This window comes from Arvicanthis niloticus, chromosome 21, assembly GCF_011762505.2.
Source record: "Arvicanthis niloticus isolate mArvNil1 chromosome 21, mArvNil1.pat.X, whole genome shotgun sequence".
NCBI lineage: Eukaryota > Metazoa > Chordata > Mammalia > Rodentia > Muridae > Arvicanthis > Arvicanthis niloticus.
In genome coordinates, this window is record NC_047678.1 from 31,331,697 (window position 1) to 31,354,988 (window position 23,292).

The 23,292-nt window shown below is 49.2% G+C and overlaps 1 protein-coding gene across 2 annotated transcripts in view; it reads left to right on the forward strand.

The window, feature by feature from the left end:
- Ccdc12 (coiled-coil domain containing 12) overlaps positions 1–23,292 on the forward strand; it is a 52,815-nt gene that overhangs the window by 14,918 nt on the left and 14,605 nt on the right. The window contains exons 1-2 of one of the 2 annotated variants that reach the window (XM_034484125.2): positions 2,556–2,674; positions 19,543–19,601. In XM_034484125.2, the coding sequence (XP_034340016.1) occupies positions 2,669–2,674; positions 19,543–19,601 (65 nt within the window). In that variant the 5' untranslated portion in view covers positions 2,556–2,668. Of the gene's footprint in view, positions 1–2,555; positions 2,675–19,542; positions 19,602–23,292 lie in introns of those variants that run through there. The other variant, XM_034484124.2, reaches the window with a different exon arrangement.

Genomic DNA, 23,292 nt, shown 5'->3' on the forward strand with positions numbered 1-23,292 from the left:
ACAATCCATGAGCAGTGCGAGACTTCCCTCTAACACCTGAGGTAATAGGTCTCTTTCATGATAGCTGTGAGGGAGGAAGTAAAGTGGGATCCTTTTCCTTTTGTGATTAAATGATCAAGTATCTTTCCGTATGTTTGCATGGTGGGCCTGGTGAGTCTTTTCTCTCCAGCCAACCTCCTTCCTGAGACAACGTCTTACTGCATTGCCCTGGCTGGTTTAACACTCAACTGTGTAGACTTTGCTGGCTTTGAACTTGAGGGATCCCCGTGGTTCTGCCCTCTGAGTGTGTATAGGTGTGCACTACTACACTGGTGTACCCTCCCCTTTTTCACCTGACACCTTTCCCTATTGATTCTAGAAATGAGGGACAAGGTGTTTGTGTGGGTTTGGGCCCAGGGCCTCTGGCATACTGGGCATACCAGGCATGATGGGCAATTCAGCGCTCTGCCACTGGGCACTGTCTCCAGCTGATGTCTAGGAACTCTTTAAGACTGAGTTTTATGCTGGATGGTGGTGGCGCACGCCTTTAATCCCAGCACTTGGGAGGCAGAGGCAGGCGGATTTCTGAGTTAGAAGCCAGCCTGGTCTACAGAGTGAGTTCCAGGACAGCCAGGGCTACACAGAGAAACCCTGTCTCGAAAAACCAAAAAAAAAAAAAAAAAAAAAAAAAAAAAAGTGCGTTTTATTATTTTTTTATTAAGTATAGTGTGTAGGTGTGTGCAGAGGCCAGATATGTTGGTTCCCCAGAGTCACAGGCAGTTAGGAACTGTTGTGGGTGCTAGGAACCAAACTTGGGTCCTCTGGAAGATCAGCAAGTGCTCTTAATCACTGAGCATCTCCCCAAGCCCTGATTTCTAGGAATTCTTTTGAGTCCTTTGTTTTATATGTTCATATGGCTATGTATGTATGTATGTATGTATGTATATATGTATGTATGTATGTAGTGTGTGTGTTTGTGTGTGTGTGTGTATTTTTTGAGGCAAGGTCTTACTGTGTAGCCCTACAGCTCAATTTATAGACCAGCCTGGCTTTAAACTCACAAGAGATCATCACCCTGCTTCCGCCTCCCAAATTCTGGAATTAAAAGCCTATACAACCACACTGGGCTAAATAGGCTTTTTTTCTCCTTTGAGATAAAATCTCATGCAATCCAGGTTTCCTCCAGTGAGTCCTAAAGATAACCTTGAATCTCTAATTCTCCTGCCTGTGCCTCCTGAGTTCGGGATTATAGGTGTGGATAAATATACCCAGTTTGTGCAGGGCCATGGTTCGAACTTATGGCTTTGCTTTGTGTGCTGGGTGAGCACTACCAGCTGAGCTCCACCCGTGGCCCCTGGTCCTCAGGTTTTAATGGCATGTGCATGTATGTTTCTGTGTAGCCTGAGGTCAGCCTTAGGTGTTCTTCAGTTTTGAAACAGTCTCTCATTGGGACCTGGAGCTCACTGATTAGGCTAGCCTGGCTGGCCAGTTAGCTTCCATGATCTGATCAGTGAACACAGGTCCTGGAGCATACCTGTTGTCCCAGCATTCACAGCTAGGGGTAGGAGGATCCGGAGTCTGCAGTCAGTCATCCTCAGCCACACAGTTAAGTTGAAGCCAACCTGGGCAGCATGAAATCTTGTCGCCAAAATGCATTTCATGTAGTTAACTTATTATTTCCATGCAGCATCTTGGGCTTCTGAATTATCCCTCTCCACAACAAACAGCTGGGACTGCCTCATGCTCCCAACTCATTCTTAATTCAAGTATGCATGAAGATACAGCAGAGTATACTCCAGGCCCCCCTCCATGCAGTGTGTCTTGTACCTCACACTTCTCCAGCCCCAGCAACTGTGTACCCCAACTCTCTACACAGTGCTGTCCCACTCAGCACCTCCCCTCACCATACGCATACCCCGCCTAGTCCAGATATTCCCACCGTTGCCCCTACCCCACAGCTACACATCCAAATAGATCCCTAACACACGCAAATCCCCATGGAGACCGCCTCCGTACTCCTCCCTAAGTAATCGAGAGAGCCTGGCCTGGTAGTCAGGTCAATGTGTTTGTTTTGTGAGAGTCCCCTCTTGGCTTCAGAGCCTCACCTTTGATCCTGATGCCCTGGCCTCTCTGGGTTTTGTTTTGGGAGGAAGCAACAGCTCTTACTCTTGAAAGAATTCCAAGAAGAACAATTGTTTGAGTGCCAAAGCCCCTGGGGGAGTAAGATGTACACTCACTGTTCTGATCCTGGGCTCAAAAGAACTGTTGTGTGGGGAGAGACAAGGCTAGGGATTGGAGCAGGAGCACACTTGTCCTTCAGACACTTCCAGCCCTCAGAGTTTTAGGGCAGCACAGTGGCTGAATTCCCCACACCTGGCCGAGCTTTCCTGTTCTGGATCCTAGAACTGTGGTAGGCTGGTCCTTTCTCCATAGGAAGTGAGAGTGAGTGTGTGCTGAGGTCACTCTTGTAAGGCTCACTGACAGTGGAGTGTGGGGGATGTCATCACGTTTACTATTGAGTGCTGCTGTGCATCGCACCAGGGGATCAAGGTCAGGAAGGCTCACCCTTACCTCAAGCAGGGGCAGGCTGAGCCCCACACACTAACCTAGCACACTGCCGAGTGCTACATAGGCATGCAGAGGCCATCAGCATCCTGGAGGAAGGGTGGCACTTACATGCCACAGCTACATGGAGGTAAGCTTCTGGACCAATACAGGTGCATCAGTTGGCTTACAGGTCTTGTTCTGTTCTGGGGTCTTTGTTCTAGGCTGCATAACTCACAGTTCCTGGCTAGGAACTAGAAGATACTTGAGGGGTTGAATGGAAGACATGGAAGAGAAAGAAGGACTTTAGGCCGAGGAGGGTCAAGAGCTGATCAGGTGGAGTGGATGCCTCTAGATTCAGGATGTGCCTCCCACCTCCATGTCCCTTGCATACTGTGACTAACTTTTCCTGGCTTGCACTCAGGTTCTCTGTATGTATGTAGAGTCTGTGCAGATCTGCCCTTGTCTCCAGAACTCTGACACTGAAGGGATGGGGTGTATATGCTGGGATACTTTTGGGGGTTTGCTTTTAAAGATATGTTGTGTGCATGTGCACACGCACACATGGCAGCTGACAGCCTGCAGGATTTAGTTCTCTCTCCCGTCATATGGGGTTAAACACAGGCTTGGCATAAGCACCTTTGCCCACTGGCCTTTTTTTGGTGTGGTGGAGACTGGTTGATGTGCAGGTTGGCCTCACACCTTGAACTCCTGATCCTCCTGCCTGCTGAGATTACAGATGTGTGCCACCAAGCTTGGCCTTAAGTGGAGAGGCCCGTTAGTTACCTGGGGACAAGCATAGGAGGGTGCCACTATGAAGACAAAAGCAAGAGTGTGGACTTCTGCTGTCTCCATCCCTGGGGCTGGTACCTGTTGCTTTGATGCCTTGTGTGCCGGCCACAGTGAAGGGCAGTCAGATCACAGATATGCCCTCGTGTCTTCTTCCTTCAGAGTTTGCTGTCACTGCAGCTGAAGAAACAGCACCTCTGAAAAACCAGAGACTCCCTCAGGGTCCCACAGTAGGTTAGACCTGTGTCACATCCTCTTGTGGCCTGGCCTGGCTTTCTCACCCTCTCAGCTGAGTGCATGGATTAGGTAAGGATTACAGGCCTTAAGTAGTCCCCCACAAATAAATGTGCCAGGTCTGACTTGTGCTTCAATGGCTTTAATTAGGATTTTATCACTTGTAGATCACACCAAAGAGGAGACAGCTGTCTTCCTGTCTCAGAACGTGACACTGAGAAGCAGCTGATCAGAGCAGAGGTTAAAATAGCTTACAGTCTCCTAACAGCTCCAGAGCAACCTCCTCCTTGCCTGGGAATTAATGTGAATTTTCCTTTTCAAACTCTGGGTTCTGAGAGTGTTCTCATTTCAGTCTGTCTTCCCACTTGTCACAGGGTTGATTTGGCTGACCTGGCTAACTACTTGGGTATCCCTTCCTCCTGGAGAACAACCTTCCCAGCAGAGTCGACTATGCTTTGGTGAAGAGTATATAGGCAGCCATGCCTGCCCCCTTCCCTAATCTCCAGAGAAGCCCAGAAACTCAGATGCCTGGTGTTGGGGCCTGTTTTGCACACGGTTCCATGTTAGAACAGAGCAATGACCCACAGGCTGGATACGGGTCTTATATCAGTGACTGGCCTTTGTGGTAGTCAAACTCGGAGAGCATACTGGGATCACAGAGCACTGCACTGTCCTCCATTTGTGAGGTTGGCTCTAGGCACAGAACTGTGCCCTTCCCGAATCCTATGAAAACAAGATGCCTTTTTGCCCTACACACTTCATTGGGACATAGCTGTCAGTGGCCATATGCAGCCAAGCACTTCATACCAAGCAACAGAAGTCAATGCTGGCTGATTTGAAATGAAAACCAAGTATTGTGTATATTTGTTTAGAGATTTATTTTTTACTGACCGTGGTGGCACTTGCCTTTTAACCTAGCACTCAAGGAGACAGAGGAAGGCAGAGGTCTGTGAGTTCAAGACTAGCCTGGTTTACAGAGTGAATTTCAGGCTAACTAGGGCTACACAGTGAGACCTTATCTTTAAAGGGGTTGGGGGCGGGGTTCGATGTGTAGTCTTGGCTAGTCTAGTCTGGGACTCACTAATAGACCAGATTGGCCTTGAACTTGAAGTCATAGTGAAATGCCTGCCGCTGCTTCCGTTTTATTTTTCAGTTATGTTTATGCCCATGTTGCTGTGTGTGGGTATGTGCGGGTGCATGCAGTTGGCCTCCAAAGCCAAAAAGGGCATTAGTTCCCCCAGAGCTGGAATTACAGGCTGATATGGGTGCTGAGAACCAAATTCAGGTCCTTTGGAAGCAGTGTAAACTCTAACCACTGAGCCATCTTTTTAGTTCCAGTGAGTGTTTAAAGAGCTGCCATGGACGTCTGTAATCCCAATAATACCTTTGGCAGCCCAGGTTAGCCTCCAACTCTCACCACTGAGGATGACCTTGACTTCCTGATCCTCCTGCCTCTGCCTTCCAAGTGTATTACAGACACTTGGCCACGATTCTCAACTCTTGGAATCAATCTTGAATCCATTTCGTTACCACCAGAGAGGTGTTCGAGCCCTCTCTCTGCAGGGTATCATTCCCAGTTCTCAGTCCTGTGTGGTCTATAGGATCAGCGGCCAGTGACACTTTACTACTACAAGGTCTGCAAGGAAAGTGGGTGTGGCCACCCTAGGCTGTGGTCTGTGCGGTGAGCCACTCCCTGCTGCAAGTGCAGGTGAGGTGGATGGAAGTGAGGCCTCAAGTCTGACCTGGTTTCTGCACTTCTCTGGCTGCGTACTTCATCTGAACCTACTGTAGCCCTGTAGACATTACATCACTCGCGTGCTTTCTTGCTTTCTTCTTGTCCTGCGTGCTCTGTGTCCAGAACCCACTGTGGTAACCGCAGTCGCCCTTAGAGAGTTGGCCACTTCCTCTTCTGGTTCAGCTTCGTGAAGAGTTCTGACCTGGTCTTCTCAGCTAGTGTGCTAGAGTTAGGTCCTGAGAGTGGGCAAGCCATTAAGCATGCTGGATCCTAGGTCTTGCTGGGAAGCTTCTAACTGGGTGGGTGCTGTTTATCACAGGCCCTCCTGGCTGCTGGGTCCAGTTCCTCCTGAGCCGTTGCAGTGCCACAAGTTGGTGGTTGTATTTTCACTTGGTCTAAGAGTGGGCCATGGCTGTAATTCTCTTGTTGGTGTACAGAAAGAGACCCAAGCTGTGGCCGTTTTAAGATTTTGAAAGTGTGATACAGTCAAGAAACATCAGTAAACAGGCTGATGCTTCTTATTTGCTCTGAGTTATGAGTTAACAACCAGGTGCCTTAGCTGTCCTGAGCCAGGTGTTTGGATGGGATGACACTGGATCCCCCGATGTGAACAGGGTCTGGAGAGCCTCGTGTCCACAAGTGAAGCATTAGCAGATAGGCCAGTGGTTAAAAGGGCCTAGACAGATGGACTCTGAGGGACCCCCTCTGCTATCCTGAGAGGCTCTCCTACCCACACTGAGCCTGTTACGTACGTAAGTGGCTTCAACAATGACCTTTGACCTTTCCTTCATGGCCCTTGTTAAATGCTCTTTATAAATGCCATCTTTGCATGGTTGCCGCGCGCCGCCTCTCCTCTTCAGCTGACCTCTGCATCCTGTCCAGCAGGGCCTTCCCTCTGAACCTGTTCTTCTGCCTGGATACAGAATTCAGTCTCATCACACCTGCTCCTTCCTGTGACCCTAGCAGTCCTTGCCATGCCCACCGGCTCCAGGTGGTGGCTCAGGGCTTCATCCTCTCTGGTTCTCACCATACCAGGCCCCTGCGGCATTGGTGCCTTGTGGTAACTATACACTTACTGTCTCCTCAGCTGCCCCCAGCTCTCTGAGGGCAGCAAGTTCACCTCAGTTCCTGCCACCCTTGCTACATGACAAGGCTCAGACACATGGGTTTGGGATTTGGCTGGGCTGAGATTTTTCTTCAAGAAAAGCAGACTCGCCTTTTGGACAAATCCAATGGTTATTTAAAGGCCAAAGTGATTCAAGGCTTTTAGCCAGCTCAGCCGGGCAAACATGGCTCGGCAGGCCTTGCCCTTCCCTTTCCCCGTTCCTTCCTCCTTGCTGAACTGTTAGATTACATTCCTAAAGCTAGACACCAAGATCTGTTTCCTTATTTGGCCACTTCCTCCCCTAAACCTGACCACCAAGGTCCAGCTATGAAAGGATTGAGGCCCAGCAATCAGCCCCATTTTCCTGCCCTAATTAACCTGGCCAATCAAAATGAAAACATCTCGTCCTAACACAGGGTCTCCCTTTAGAAAGCATCCTTTGCCCGGGGCCATGTATTCTCTTTATCCAGAGGCAGCCCTTTGTCCCTCTGGAACAATACTCCACTCTCCTTCTCCCTTGTCCTCTATCTCCTGTCTTTGTTTCTTACTCCTTGCCCTTTGTCTCTCTTGGGCAAATAATCTTTGTGCTGAGAACTTGGTCTTGGTGTGTCCTGTTTCAACGCTAATCCTTTGGTGGGGGGCTCCTGAAGTCAGACAATGGCATTGCCACAGTCTTTCACAGGTGTGGGCTACTGGAACTTTGTCAGTGGTCGCTAGAGAGAATAAAGGTGGGATTTTAGTTAGTATTAGACTTGGAAGAAGCTGGATGCCAACAAGAGCCCTATGTCCTAGCTATGGCATTGGCCAGTGGGGGTGGCACCACTCATGTGTAAGGTTAGAGGTCAACCTATTTTAACAAAGTCAGTTCTCACCCCCAGCAGTGATAGCACATACCTTTAATCCTAGAACTCAGGGGTGGTTTGGTGCTGCTATGTATTCAAATGCTAAATACTGGGCCCTAAGGTCTGATTGTCTCCAACAAGAAGGTCATCAGGTACACCAATGATGTCTTGTAAATCTTGCCCCCAAGTTATCCCAGATTGGTTAATAAAGATGCCTATATCTTGGGCTGGGCAGAAGAGACAGGGTGGAGCAAAGGTTCCCAGGCTTGGGACCAAGATGGAAGAAGGAGGTGGCCATGGGGCAGGTAGCTCTTGAGCACATGGACACAAATGCTGGCCTGAGGGAGTAAGAGGGCCCCAGGCTGAACACGGCAAGGGATATCTCGGGGATCACCACAGGTGAGTAGACAAACTAGCATAGAGGATTGCTATCTGTCCAGCGCTAGTGTTTTAAGGCTTATTATAAATCTAAAGGTGTCTGTGTCTTTTATCTGGGAACAATGATAGTGTGAAGTGGAGTAGAAACCCCTAGTAGATATTTAAAGACAACAAGGGGATGTAGCAGCTTCCAAAATAATAAGAACCACCACAGATAAGTCTCTGCGTTCAAGACCAGCCTAGTCTACAAAGTGAGTTCCAGAACAACCAGAGCTACACAGAGTAACCCTGTCTTGTAAAAGTCAGTTCTCCCCTCCCTGGGATCTAGGGATTGAACTCAAGTCAGGAGATTTGTATGGCAAGTTCCTTTTACCTCCTAAGTTCATCATGCCCTGTTTCTTGTTTGTTTCTCTTGTTTTGTCTTGAGACAGGATCTCTTATAGCTGAGAATGACTTGATGCCCCTGCTCTGCTTCCCTGTTTCTGAGATTTCAGGCATGTACCACTCAGGCCTGATTTATATGGTACTTGGTATCAAACTTAGGGCTTCTTCCTTGCTAGAAGCACTCTGCCAACTGATTTACATCCCATTTAAGCAACAAACAAACAAACAAACAAAAAACCAGTTTATTAATTAGAGGGAGACTTGTACCACTACTTCTTGCATATGGAGGTCAAGGGGCAACTCATGCAAATGGGCTATATATAGCTTTGCTGCATGTAGCCTTCTGTGAATCCTGCTTCAACAGTTGATTGAGCCCAGGTCAGAGGTGCTGTTGACGTTGATGCCTGTGTTGTCAACAAGAGTGGAAGCTGTTGGTAGCTGTCAAGGAGGAACTTTTGGGAGGACCCAGAAATGGTACAAAGAAGCAGAGCTGGCTTAGATGTGTGTGGGAGGTGTCTTCTGCAGTGCCATGAGGTTTCTGGGTTCTTGCTTATTGTTTGCCTAAGATCCCAGGATGGTGAGTGAGGACTGGGGAGATGGAGCTCCCTCTGGGCTCAGCCACTGCATCCTAGTCACCAGCTGGGGCTTGTGCTTTTCCAGCCTGGCCTAGCAGTTGACTGATGCCATCAGGAACAGAGATTCTGGGTGGCTGTACCAGGCTCACAACTGATGATCAGTTGACCTTTCCCTGACAGTTTACCATGAAGTCCCAGAAGAGGTTCCAGGCACCTTCCTATGGAATTTTGGTTTATTTTAAAAACATAGAACTATTATAAGAATACGTTTTTGTTTTAATCCAGTTGTGGGGTATGGTTCTGCTTCAGATTGTCCACAGCAGCAGACTATGATTTGCCTAGTGCTCTAGCAGGGGCATGATTTTGCCAACAGCAAATAGTTTTCTGGGATTGTGTGATGGTGCAAATTCTGGAAACTTTTCAGAGGATATATAAATGCTAGGGCCCTGAGAGGTAAGATGAGTCGTGGCTGTTGTTAAGCCACGGTTTGTTAAGTTGTGCTGAACAAAGAAGAGACAAGAAATTAGATATCCTGATGACGAAGATTGAACCTGCCCCAAGGAACTTGACACCCAGTCATCAAGAAGTTGTCTTAACAATTACGTCATCCCCTTTCCTTTCTGTCCTTTTTTCTCTTCTGTCTGGTTTTAGGGGTTGAAATGGTTGGAAAAAGGGTGGAGAAGGGTGGAAAAAAGAAGAACCCAAAAAGTAGCCAAAGACCAGCTACACCTTCCACAGGAAGCTGGCACACACTCTAGAAGTCTTGCACCCTGCAGTCTCCTCGGGACTGTGTGGTCGGCTTATGAGCACCTAGGCTGAGAGTGGGTGAGGCAGTCAGGAGCTCTGCTCTGTAGGTGAGGCAGTTCTTCCCCTCCAAGAAAAGAGGGAAGTGAGGCCAGGTGGGAAGGTGGGGGAATGACCTCACTGTGTAGCATCAGTTAGCATCTTAGCTGAAAATGCTCAGTGAATAATGAACCCTGCATAATAGAGATGTTTCTGCTAATTTAGGGAACCAGGTCTGCTGTGTCTGCTGCTGTGTATAGTCAGATTACAAAGGGATGCTGGTGTGTGCAGGCCTCAGTCAACCCTGTCTGTGCCTCTGCAATGCTGGGGTTGGGGGTGTCCCAAGACACGGACTAGGTTTTTGAGGTCTGTTCCCCAGTCAGGGTCAGAAACAGTTTGGGGTTAGCATGGCCAAGACAGTGAGTCCCTTTCGTTAGGATTTGCTAGCTGCTTTTGTTTATTGGTCAATTTTTGACAACAGAAGTAAAATGGAAAGATATTACAGCTGTGCTGGGCAGCTCCAACCCATCAAGTCTTTAGTCTTTTTAAAGTGTGGTGTTGCCATGGTAGCAACCTTGGCTCTGTAGTTAGTGTGGTACTCAGCTGTGCCCTCACATTCTCCAGTCTCTTTCACTGAGCAGCTGGCCCTCTGGACTATGCCCAGCAGGCTGAACTACATCACAGTTCTAATTATCCCTTGTGACGAACACTGTTCCGAATACCTCTCACCTGAATTGTTCTGGTTACTTTGATTTTTTTTTTTTTTTTTTTTTTTTTTTTGAACTATAGTTTCTGGCCTAGAAATGGTTGTGTTTGGGGCTTTTGGTAGTTGGCTTCTATCACTCTAGAATGGTATCAGAAGCCCGCTCAACCTTGTGATGTGTCGTAAGAGTGCTTTAGAGTCTAATAGAGAGGCCAGGCATGGTCAATATCTATGAGTTCAAGGCCATTGTGGTCTATATCGAGAGTTCCAGGCCAGTCAGGAATATATACTGAGAGAGAAAGAGAGACAGAGAGACAGAGACAGAGAGACACAGAGACAGACCAACTGACTGAGACTAGTTATGTGCCATGATGTCACGGCAAGAATTGGGCCAGAGCAAGGAGTAGGCATTGAGAGGGGAGCAGCTTGAAGGCTACCCCAACCCTGTTGGGGTTCTGGCAACCTCAAGCCATGTGACTCTGGATGAGTTACTTAATTACACTGTGCCTCTGATTTGCTCATCCACAAAACCAGGAAGGAATGCTGACCTTATAAAATGTTTGCAGTGGTTAATTGAATAAAATTGATTATGTTCAGTAATATCAGTATTATTCAGTTTAAGTAAGTTGCCTATATAATGTTGTCATTCATAAGTAGGAAAAGCAGGACATAAGTGAATGTTTGCATCCAGCTCTCAGAAGAGCTCACCTCCTAGTCATTGGGACCCTAGTGTCACGCTTTCTTTTTATTGACCCCACTTAAGTTTTATCTCTCCTGTTCTCTCCAAAAGCAGGCAAGATTGAGCTGGGATGTGGCTCAGTTGGTAAAGTCTGTTCCAGTAATTCAGCTGCCTGTCCCCTCTCTTTAGCTTTATTGAACCAAAGTGTTGGGTGGGTGGTGGTAAGGGAAGAGCCGACTCCCTAGGAAAAGTACCCCAAGAATCAGGTCTGAGCCTGGCCCATCACTGTTGGGCAGCAGGTTTTGGACCTTGCCAGGATGCCAGTAAGCATTCCCACAGTAGGTATCATGGAGCAGGAGGCTTGCATTGGACTGTGGACCTGGCTCCCTTTACTTAAGCCTCAAGTAAGGTACCACCAGGGCCACCTGTCCCAAAAAGGGTTCTGCAGTTTGCTTACAACCCCAACATGGGTGAGGATTGATATCAGAATTTGTCTGCCCCTGCCCAGTCTTAGGCCTGTGGTGTAGGCTTCCTGTATGCCTCTCTATAGGGAGAAGCCAGACGGAGTTGGGAGCCTCTCGGTTCTTGGCTGCCCAGGTGAAATGGTCTAGTCTGGCTCTCTGTAAAGGGAAAGGGGACTGTGGTTTCTTCTGTCCTCTGCCTAACCTTCCAGTTGGCTACTTCCTGCTGCCGCTGGTGAGGGTGAGTACTGGAAGGGACGTGTGCTCACCCAGCTGTACCTGTTGTTCCCTGTTCTGTCCTCCCTTTTCCCCCTCCCCCCTCCCATTCATTCTTTAACTGGGATGTGTACTTTGGAGACTCTCCCCAGCCACCTAGAGAGCCACTGCCTCTTGTCAAGCTGTCGATATCATATCACCCCTTCCTGTTCTGGGTCCTTGTGCGGTTGCCCCCTTCCAATCCTGCACTCTGAGAATCCAAAAGAGTTCTGACTTTCTCCAGAAAGCTGTAGGCCCTGGAGTCAGTCCGACCAGGTACCTGGTGTAAGGATCCCCATCACACTTGAACTCTCAGTGTGTGCTAGTGTTTTTTCTCCTTGGCTCCCAGCTTCCAGTGCATGCAATTCCTAGCGCCAGGGGTCTGGCCAATATCTGTGGATTTCTAAAGGAAATATGTAGGAGGAGTTACCTGCCGCCCCCCTTGAACCTGTGGCAGGATGCCCAGTTGTACTTCTGGAAAGAACAAGAGCTGATTTGGCCTGAGGCCAGCTCCCTATGTTCTTCCACCACACATAGGATATCAGTGATCCCAGGGTCAAAGCCATGTGTGCCCGGCAGGAGCTGTATTGGGCCAGCATGCTGCTGCCATGGTCTCAGTGGACAGTGCGGCTAGTCCTGCCTTTCTTCTGCAACCAGGGGCTCTCTTTCCTATTGCTGAGGGAGGACATTTTGACCAGCATGGATCCCTCACAGCCTCTGCACAACAAGCCTCAGCTCTATTCTGCTTGAAAGCTGCCACACCCTTTCTCTTTGTCCCCATAGCACTGCTACCTTCTTTGTCCAAGGCACCTTCTCCCCCTTCCTCTCTGCCCCCCACAAGTCACTACCAGAGTCTCAGCCTCGCTGCCTCCTCCCAGTCTCTCTGCATCCTGTCCTGCCTGCCTTCAGACCCAGTTCCAGTTCTTATCCTGGTCCTCATCTCCTACTTCCTTGCTGCTCTGCCAGCTGCCAGCCAGGCACTTTGTTCTCTCTTGCTCTTTCTCTGTCCATAGGCCTCTACAGACAGCTGTACCCACAGCACTGTGGCTCCGGCTGTGGCCTGCCTCTGGCCTTCCATGTCACACTGTGAACTCTGAGTGAGGGACCAGGAGACCCATGTCTGTGTCTGGTGCCCATATGGAGACCAGAAGAAGGTGTCCGATCCCCTAGAAATGGAGTTTTGGATAGCTTTGAGCTACCCTGTAACTGAAGTCTTCTTGAAGAACAGCTGGTTTTCTTCACTGCTGAGCCATCTCTCCATCCCTTCCAAGGCGTCATCTAACATGCTCTAACATTTTCTCGTGCCCTTGATGAAGCAGGCATTAGGACATACAGTGCCCTTCCTGTTCAGAGGTTTGCTGAGAGTATCACAGAAGACCCATGGGAATAAAAGCCCTCTGTGACCTCTGTAGATGTCAGCTGTCAGGACTGCAGCCCTGTGCCCAATCTACAGTCCTCTCCTTGCTCTTCTGGAAGCTATCTGCGTACCCAAGCTGCAGGGTTTTCCTTTCTCTCTCATCATTTCCATCTTGTAATAGTTTGATGATGTCACCATGACTATCTTTGTTTTCAGAGATGAGGAAACCAAGGCCAGACTTGCCCAGGGCCACACAGTCAGTGCAGCCTGATTTCTCACTGGGTTGTCAGCTAGAGCACACTTACTCTATGAGTAGCAGGTGTCGGGCCTGAGGGTATAGACTAGTAAGACAGGTGCCTTCCCAGGAACTCACAGGCTGCTGTCAGAGTGGACCCTCAGCCACGAGCTCCCAGCAGCAGGTAGGATTTGCATTTGGAGACCCAGAAAGGAAAGCACAGCAGTTCTGTGGGATCAGTCAGCCTAGAGAAGTCAGAGCCGTCTCTTGGGATCAGCCTGCTCTCTCCCCCAGTCTCTGTGCAGTAAAGAGCCTGCAGTTTCTGGTCCCAAGCGTGGTGTTGTTCAGTCCAGAGCTTATCATTCCATCTTCAGGGTGAGTCAGACGCCAGTGGCTGCCCTACCCTACTAAATGCCCTTATAACACAGCTCCCAGGGGCCACCGCACCCAACAGGAAGTACCTCCACCCCATCATGAGGTGGCCCTGGCTCTGAGGACAGGCAACAGGGTGCTGTTGTGGAACCTACCAGGTTTGCCCCAGCATTGCCAGCTTCTTCCTGCCCCTGCCTTGGGCACTGCATGGCCATCTGTCACTCTTGCTCCTTACTGTGACCTTGAATTAGAACCACAGAGGCTCTTGCTGTCCTCTTAGGGGATACAGTGTGGGGGTGTGTTGGGAGTTTGGGGGGTTGTTTGCATGGGAAGGGAAGGGAAGGATTTTGAGGCTTTGTGTTCTAATGCCTTTCAAAGTTTATTTATTTGGGGGTGGGTTGGGGGGTTGGTATGTGCATGCTACCTTGTGTATATGGAGGTCAGAGGACACCTCGCAGGAGCTTGTTCTTTCCTTCCACTAAGCATTAAACTCAAGACATTAGGCTTGTCCATAAGCACCTTTACCCACTAAGCCATTTTCCTGGCTCAAGGCCTTGTTTTTCTTGATTGATACACAGGGGGCCCTATCCTATGGAAATGTGGGCTGTCTGTCTGTGCATTGAGAAGCAGTCTGTACTATGAGCTCTTGCTGGGTCTCCAGCTGCCTTAAGGGTGACAAGACATCCTATCAGTAGCTGGCATGCCTCTCTCCTAACCGTACCTGTTTCCCTTAACAGCCTCCTGGAAGTAAGAGCCCCAGGCTTCAAAAAGCTTAGTTTGTGGGACATCTCAGGAAGAGAGATGACCTTGTTTCTTGGCCACTCAATTTAGATCCTTCATCTTTGGGGCACTTGACCCTGGGCACACTTCCTTTAACCTTAATTACACTTCAAACTCATACCCACAAGAAGCAGCAGGTTGGGGCAAGTCCAGGCTGGGAGCAGAGCTCTCACCCGATTCTGGCATTCTCTTCCCACAGTTCTGTCAGCATAAGCAGCTCTAGAGGAAGACCCTGTCACCCCTTCCTGACCTCCACAGGCCCCAGCAGGGCCAGCCATGTGGGTCTGCCCTACAGGCCATGCTGGTTTTGCCAAGCAGTCACTGCTCTTAGGAATGTTCTCTGTATCACTTGGTATCCTGTCCCATGAGACATCAAGAATTGAGTTGAAGGGCTGCTTCCCTTTCTGATTGCCAGTCCCCCAGATGTATAAAGCACAGCAAAACCTCCTCCCTGGGTCTGTTCCTTTGAGCACACTGTGGATCTTCGAAGTATTGCCTCTTGTCTCCTTCATCCATGAGCTCAAGACAGACCGAGCAAACACAGGGAACTAGGGGACAGTGATGTACTCTGTCTTAGTAGCCTGGGGGAAGGGACAGCAAGAGAAGGCGTAGTGGTTTTCCCTCTCTTTTCCTCTCTTCTGAGTGTCTGGTTGAGGATCAACACCAGGTAGTGGCTCTGCATTCAGACAGCCATGTGGACAGGGTACCAGTTAGTGAAGGTGCCTTCCAGGAGAGGAGCAAGGCCGCTGTGAAAGTCAGTGTCAAGTATGAGGAGCTCAGGTGGAGGCATCCCCAAAGCTCAATAAAGCTCTAGCTAACAAAGAGAAGGGAAAGCAGAGCACGGTGGCAAAAGCCTCTGACCCGAAGACTCGGCAGTGACACTTGAGCTACAACATATCATGACCGTGTTATCTCCCTCCCCCACCCTACAGTGCCCTGAGACAGACAGGGATAGGTAAAATATAGTTACTAACATCTGTGACATCACCACACGTCTCAGAGATGCTAAAGGGAGGGGGATATTCTAGGCTATTTTATGCCAGCAAATTAAGTAATTTAGATGAAATGTATGGTTGGTTTTGTTTTTTGACTCATGGAGAAATAAGCAGCGGGAGAGGGATCATTCAGTAAATTGCTTGCTGCACAAAATGAAAGAACTTAGTTCAGTCCACAGCACCCGTGTAAAAAGCCAGACCTGGTCCTGCAACATGGCTCCGTTGGGGAAAGTCAGTTGTGCCACCAGCTTGATTATTTACTTGAATTCGATCCCTGGGAACCAGATGGTTAAAGGAAAGAAGTGAGTCTCAAAAGGTTTCTTCCGCATATGGGTACATCCAATAAATAAATGTAATTAGTACTGATAATAAAACTAAAAACCAGGCCTGCTCTTGTGTGCCTGTAATCTCAGTGCTAAGGAAGCGGAGACAGTTGGCTACTTGAGCTCACTGGTTAGCAGCAAGTCTCTGGCCACTGAGAGATGTTTCAATAAGAAAGACTGACAGAGGCAGCCAAGATGAGTCAGCAGTTAGGAGCATGGACTGTTCTTCCAGATGAGTCAGCAGTTAGGAGCACGTACTGTTCTTCCAGAGGACCCAGACTTGATTCCTAGCACACGGGGTGGTTCATAGCCAGCTGTAACCCCATTTCCTGGAGACCCAACTTCTTCAGGCTCATGTACACTCATGGTGTATATACTTGCACTTGAGTATATAATATACACATTAAATACATACATACATACATACATACATACATACATACATACATACATACATACTAAAGCAAAACAAGAGCCCCCAAGCTGGGCGGTGGTGGCGCACACCTTTAATCCCAGCACTTGGGAGGCAGAGGTAGGTGGATTTCTGAGTTCAAGGCTAGCCTGGTCTACAGAGTGAGTACCAGGACAGCCAAGGCTATACAGAGAAACCCTGTCTTGAAAAAACAAAAACAAAACAAAACAAAAACCCCAAAGTGGATGACCCCTGAGGAGTGATACCCAAGGTTGACCTCCAGCCTTCACATAGTATTTTCATGTGCACTCAGACATACATAGCAAATACACAGAAAAACCAGTATTAAAGTTGAACATCCTAATAGTCTAGTGTATCTTTCTACAGTAATTTGACATGTTAAGGAATGATGGTAGGAAAGTATTTAACATGGGGGGGGGGAGGTTGGTATTTAAGTTTTTCTAAACAGAGAAACATTTAATAAAAACACTTCAGTACATAACCTAGGGTAGTCGTAAATCCAAGGCTGGGTGCTTGAGACACCATTGGCTTGATTTAGTGGGGGTCTCATCATAGTATGTTGGCTGTGAGACCCCTGAGCAGCCTGTCTTTTTGGGTATCCACTGGTGCTTTGGGCTAGCTCTGGCTGGATCTTTGCCGGTAGCCACATCTGAACTATGTGGGGAGACAGGAAAGGGGACTGAGGTCAGAGTCAGTCTTACAAACAGTACTGCTCTCTCAATAGGCTGCCTCTAGTCTTGGCAAGAATTCCAGGGCAAGTCTAAAGGACCATGATCCAGGTCTGCTACCACCATATGCAGGTTCTGTGACTTTGGGCATCTCTTCTCATTTTTCCTTTGTCTGATAGCCATTTCTGAATTATCTGCCCCAGCCCATGTTAGACAGAGAAACTCAGGAGGGCACTCCTGTGATTCCTCTAGTTCTGAGGGCATAAGTTCATGAGTGCAGACTCTCAGGCTGGGATGGCCTGTGCTGCAGTAGGGGTGGGGTGCAGAATTCTCAGCATCCCTGGAAGGGGAGTGGACTGGGGTGGGGCAGCAATGCCTGTGACCTAAGTTGGTGTTGGCCCAAAGGAATTATCATCTCAGGCATGCTGCTGTCCCCACCTGTGTGTCCTATGCACTGTTCACCTGCTCCTGCCACCGGAGGTCCTCTGTCCCCTGCCTGTGCTCAGTGCTCTATTCAGCATCCCAAATGAGGGTAACTGGCTGTGTGTAGACCACACTGTACCTGCCAGCCAGATGGCTAGGAGGTTTGAAAATGTCACTTGGATACATCGGTGTATTCTCCCTAGTTAATGAGTACCTTGGCCCTTGCCAGGACACTTGAGTGTTTCTGGGGCTTTTGGAGATGACGGTCATGGCAGCCTGGCTCTGGCTGAGTTTAACCTTGCCCTTGGTTAGGAAGGAGCATAGTGTGGGCCAAGTACTCCTCCTGGTGGATCCTTCTTGTCTTACACAGATCCAGCCCTCTTCTGTCAGCTGTACAAAGCCCTTCCAGAAAGAAGCTTCCCAAGGGAGGCAGGTTGAGCACCTGCTCTACCACCTCTAACCCAGGGAGCTATTTACCAGCCCTTTCACTTAAGGCAAACACTTCTGGGATTTCCTGCTGACAGGGGATATTAGAGTATCTGCCTACTTTTAATCCCAACACTCAGGTGACTGAGGCAGGTGGATTTCAATAAGTTTGAGGCCAGCCTGATCTATATAGTGGGCTCTTGGCCAGTCAAGCCTACATAATGAGATCTTGTCTCAAAAACAAAAAAAAAAAAGAAAGAGCCTAGTAGCTTTGTGGGCAAGCCTTTAATCAGGGAGGGAAGCCATGTCAGCTCAGCCTCTTAAAGCTGCCTTTCCATCCTATGAGCCACCAGAGAATGCTGACTTGTTTCTCAGCCTGAACCTCTGTCTGTTCTTTAGACCACAGGTTATCCCCTGGGGATGCCTTTCCTGATCCTGTCTGTGTGTCCTAGGGAACCCAAATTCCCTCCTCCTCACCCTAGGAACCCCATGTTGTCTCCTTTCATCCCTGCTGCCTCATGAGACCAAGCTGCATTGGGCTGGGGCTGGGGGTCTTGATGTGTTCTATTATGGAAGGCTTTCAGTGAGCCAGGCCCCATAGGTCATATGGCCAAGGAATGGCAGTGTCTGTCATTGCCCTGGGTCTGCAAGGTGAGCACTGGTAGATGTCACCCCAGAGAGAGGCAGCTGTCGGTGCTGTGAAGGACTGTCTAGGAGAGGAAGTGCAGGCAGCTACTTAAGAGTGTCAGCCCCAGCACACTTTCAGCCATGACAGCAGTCGCAAGTGGAGGCTTCCCAGTTTCTTGTCAGAACTCTACTTTAGCAGGAGTCCATTGCCAGTCACAAAGTGTTTGACATCTTCAGAGGACTAGCCCTGGCATGTAAGCTTCAGTCCTAGGCCTTGGTTCAAGCTTTGGGCCTGTGCCATGGCTCCATACATTTGGTCCTGCCCATGTGTGCACATACCTGTGGTCAGTTTGTCCAGCCACAGTGATGCTGGGAAGCTGAGGACCCAGGAGCACTTTGTTGTGCAGTAGCAGAAGCGGGGCCCTGGTAGTGTCCTTAAGTTACAGTCCTCAGGGCACCTGGACCACAAGCATACTGGATCTGGACTGAAATAAACATGCCTTATGTAAACTGGGATGGGGGAGGCAAGATGACTCTGTGGGTCAAGGTGCCTATCACCAAGCCTGTGGACCTGAGTTCAGTCCCTGGAGTCCACATGGTAGAGGAAGAGCTCCTGAAAATTGTGCTAAGCTATTCAGACTCCTGGAAGTTGTCATCTGACCTCCATGTGTACTGTGGCATCCTTGTACATGTGTACACGCACGCACACACGTAAGAAAAAGTTCCAGGATCAGATTTAGAAGAAACGTTCCCATAGACTGCTCCATGGCTTCTTTTGCCTCCTTGTACATGTGTACACGCACGCACACACGTAAGAAAAAGTTCCAGGATCAGATTTAGAAGAAACGTTCCCATAGACTGCTCCATGGCTTCTTTTGCCTCTGTCTCCCTTAGTTCTGCCACAGACCTGGGCAATGAGTGAGTTCCAAGCCTGGTCCTGAATTACGTTACTTCTGAAGAGATCCAAATGGGTCTTTCTGGATGAGTCTCTAGGCTGGAAAGAATGCCAAGAGGCCAAGTTGTTGGTGACCACCTTTCTACCTTTCCCTAGAGCCCAACACATGGTCCCACCCAGATCCATGAAGGTGGCTGGTGGCCACCCAGCCCCGACCAGCTCATTCTTGCTGTCTAAGATCCTCTAGCTTTTCCTGCTTGCCTTGTACCTGGGACTGGGCTAGGATCATGGAGGGGTTTGTTGTTATTGTTGCTGTTGTTCAGTTTAATTTTGAGACAAGGTCTCACTGTGTAGACCCAAATGGCCTAGAACTCACAGCGATGTGCCTGCCTCTGCCTCCCGAGTGCTGGGAGAGTTGTAGACTTTGAAGGAAGAGAGCAGGAAGAGCCTGCATGGTAGCCATCAGACCTGGCCCTGATTGTCCTGTCTTTGTTGGCTTCCCAGGTGACCTGGACTACAGGAGAAGTTTATCTGAGCAGAGGTTTTCTTTCTTTCTTTACAGGACAGGGAAGATGGGGAGCCACAGCCCAAGCAGCTCAGAGAAGAGGAAGAGGAGCACAGGTAGAGCCTGGGGTGGGGTGTTCTTGCTGTGACACACTGCCCTGCTCTTCCCACTGACACCCTCCCAGTGCTCCTCAGGGCCGGACATTGCTCATGCTGTTTCCATGTTCAGACCTGAAAAGATCAACCCTATCACTCGTTAGGACTGTCCCTTCCTTGTTTACTGTGTAGCTCAGGGGTTCTCAACCTTCCCACTGCTGCAACCATACAATTCCTCACGTTGTGGTGACCCCTAACCATAAAATTATTTTGATTGCTATTTCATAACTATAATTTTGCTGCTGTGGCAAATCATAGTATAAATATCTGTATTTTCCCATGGTCTTAGGCGACCCCTGTTACCACCCCAGGTCGGGAACCACTGGTCCAGCTGTTAGCTTGGGTCACATTCTAACCGTGTATTACATCTTTCAGTGTGCCATGCACCTTTTGTGTGTTCCACATCCCTGCAAACGCAGGTCCGATTGTGGGCAAAGCTCTGATCATCTGCTCTCACCTGCCTTCTCAGCCCACACTCATTCATTTATTCATTCATTCATTCTTTGTTGCGCCCCGCTCGACCAGCAAGGAATATGCGAACAACCGGATCCTTCTCAACAGCCTTTATTGCAGAAGCGCTCTTTTAGTTTTCAGGAGGAGACCCCAAATGCCCAGGGTGAGCTGCTTATATACCCTCAGCCCTGGGCAAGGGGGGGGGGGCGCATGGAGGTTCGTGATTGGTCAGAACTGCAGTGCCTCATTAGCATACCACATTAGTATACCCCACCCAGGAGAGGGTGATCGGTCAGTATCTTATGGTACCCCATTAGCATACCCTGCTCGATTGTGGCATACCCCATTCGGGAGGGGTCTGGTGCCAAACTGAGTTGACGCATGTGCAGTGCACTATTCACCAGTAGGGAATACCAGAGGCCAAGGCCAGCGCCATCTTGACTGGCCGAGTCAGGTCGGTGGCCTACAATTCTTCACGTATTGAACAGGTTCCTTCATGCTCAGGTACTGCTGCTTGGAGTCTATACTTTGTATAGGAGGTAGGATGGCCCTATGGGCAGGCACAGCTCCCCAGAGGAGCTGGGCTGTTATGCCAGAGCAGGCCTCCCTTTTGCCACACGCCTCAATCAGCTTCATGGCTCGAAGAGCAGGCCCTGACCTTTTTCATGTCCAATATCAGTTAGGATGCTTTTACATCATCCTGTAGGCAGTCCTTCAAGGTCCTTGCCTTATCTGTTGTGTGCAGAGTATGTCGGCTGCTCTCTATCTAGAGAGGATCTGCACTGGACTCTGTGGTTTGGGGAGTCCCTAACACCTGGGGGTTTCTTCCATGTGCCCCCAGACCTATATGATTTTGGGGGTAGGCACCATACATGCTCTCCCTTATTCTTTTTTCAAAATATATATGAGTACATCATAGCTGTCTTCAGACACACCAGAGGGCATCAGATCCCATTACAGTTGATTGTAAGCCATCATGTGGTTGCTGGGAATTGAACTCAGGACCTCTGAAAGAGCAGTTGGTGCTCTTAACCACTGAGCCATCTCTCCAGCCCCAGTCTCCCTCATTCTTAGTGACTACTCAGAAGCTGGAGCTTTTTCTTCTGGCTTGTTCATGGGTTCTCAGTTCATAGGTTCTAGCTGGAGCCTTGACTGTCATTTCTGGGCTGTCTCTGATACACTAGATGGTCTCTTCTCATCTTCTTCCTTGCTGAGAAAGAAGGGTCACTGGTTAGCAATAGGTGGGTCAGTAAGAGACTCAGCTGTTGGGCCGCCATGTGGCTGAATCTCTGAGATGGTGCTGCAGCAAAGAGAAAGTTCAGGATCAAGACTCAATTTTGGAAATGGTATATGTGTGTTTCCCAGTTCTTACCAGCTTCACTGTATATCTGCTGTGTGCTGTGCGGGACGCTGCTGCAAACACCTGGGAGACAGCAGTCTGTGGGTGGTGGCATTCCCTAAAGGGACACAGGCTGTTTACAAGAGGAGTGGTGATAAGCTGCTGGCTATAAACAGTGTGAATGCATAGAGAGAGGTGGCTGCAGTTAACACTGGTGAAGAGGCAGAGGGACTCGGCCCACAGTAACTTTCACGGTCCAATATGTGCTTTATTTTTAAACAAAAGACCAAAGGAAAGGAGCAAACACATGTCACTGTACAGAAAAATGTGGCTTTTTCTTGACTTGAGTTGGGTGAGGACATAAGTTATGACCCTCTTCCTATCCTAACTGAGAAAGAAGGAGTACTTAGTTCCAGGCTTCTGTCAGTAAGAGGTCCACCCTGTGAGGCATGTCAAGGCTCTGCTCACTTGCTAGGTTTAAAAAGGTCACGTGTGACACGGCACTGGCCCTGTGTCCTTCTGTCAGAGCAGCTGAGGGCCAGGTGTGGTAGACACTGGGTTAGGTCTGCTTCGCTCGCTTGCTCACTCACTGTGTTCTGCTCTTGTCTCATCTCTCCTCTCAACCAGTGAGGGTCCAAGTGTAGATTGTCTGGCTTGGGAAGGGGGCCCAGCTAGCAAGGAATTGTACCTGCCTTCACAGCTCCCAGAGAAAAGCAGGTTCTTCTAATGTGAATGCCTTCAGAGCACAGAGCCAGGAAGGCCAGGCTGAGTCTTGGCAACAGTTAACAATGAAGCCAGACTCTTGGGCTGGACCCTACACAGTGGCATTCAGGGACTGAGCTCTCTAGGAAGAGCAGGATGAATGAAGTGGAGGGCAGGTACTCCATGCAGAAAGGGCTCCAGCAGGATCACCTGTGCATTCTATCAGATCCACACAGACCCTGAGGCCAGGTCCCCTTGGGGAGAAAGGGTGACCCACAGCTCCACTGCAGGGCTGGTCGCTGAGTCTAGTCAGTAGTGAGCATATTGGCTTCTTGGGCTTCTTGGAAGTGGAAACAGTTTGCTTCAGTTTAATGAAGCTGAAGGGAAGCTTGGGAGATGACAGCCCTTGAGTGTCCTGTAGAGACCAGCACCTGCTTAGGCTGTTTTCAGCCAAGGGCAACAGGACAAGGCCTCATGGAGAATGGAGTGCCTTGAGTTAGGCATGGAATTCAGAGGGCAGGATGTGGGTAGTGGAGCCAGAGGCTTGAACCTGTAGTGGGAAATGGTGGGTGGGCTGGGAAGATGGATAGCACCTCACCTCCTAGGACCTCTTACTCATGAGCCCCTACCCCCAGTTTTACACAGTGTCAGTAGGGGTCCATCCTGGGAATGATACTGAGGGACTTAGAGAATCAGTGTCTGAGTTCCGGACCAGATGGGACAAGACTAACCTGGCTTCTGATGCCTCCTGACCCAGACTCTGACAGGGAGGAAAAGGGGCCCTCTTTCTCTCCTTCTTTCCTTCCCACTTCTTTTTTGCCCTGACCTGGAGATTCCTCCCTAGCCATTGCCTCACACACTGCCGCCCAGCAGGGGGCTGAACTCTCTCCACCAGAGGACTCCAGGGACCTACTGTCAGTGTGCACCTGTGTGCTGGCACAGAGTAAGATCCACCTGCCCCAGTGCCCCTGCAGGTCACTTGGCACCACCTTGACACTGCACAGACACTTGGCTGATGGCCATTTCAATTGATTAGTATACTTACATCATCATGCACCTAAAAAACTATCAGCAATCAGCCCTGAAAGCATAGGAGCCAAGCAGATAGAATGAGGCTTGATGTCTGAAAGTCATATCCAGATTACAGGTCAGAGCCGA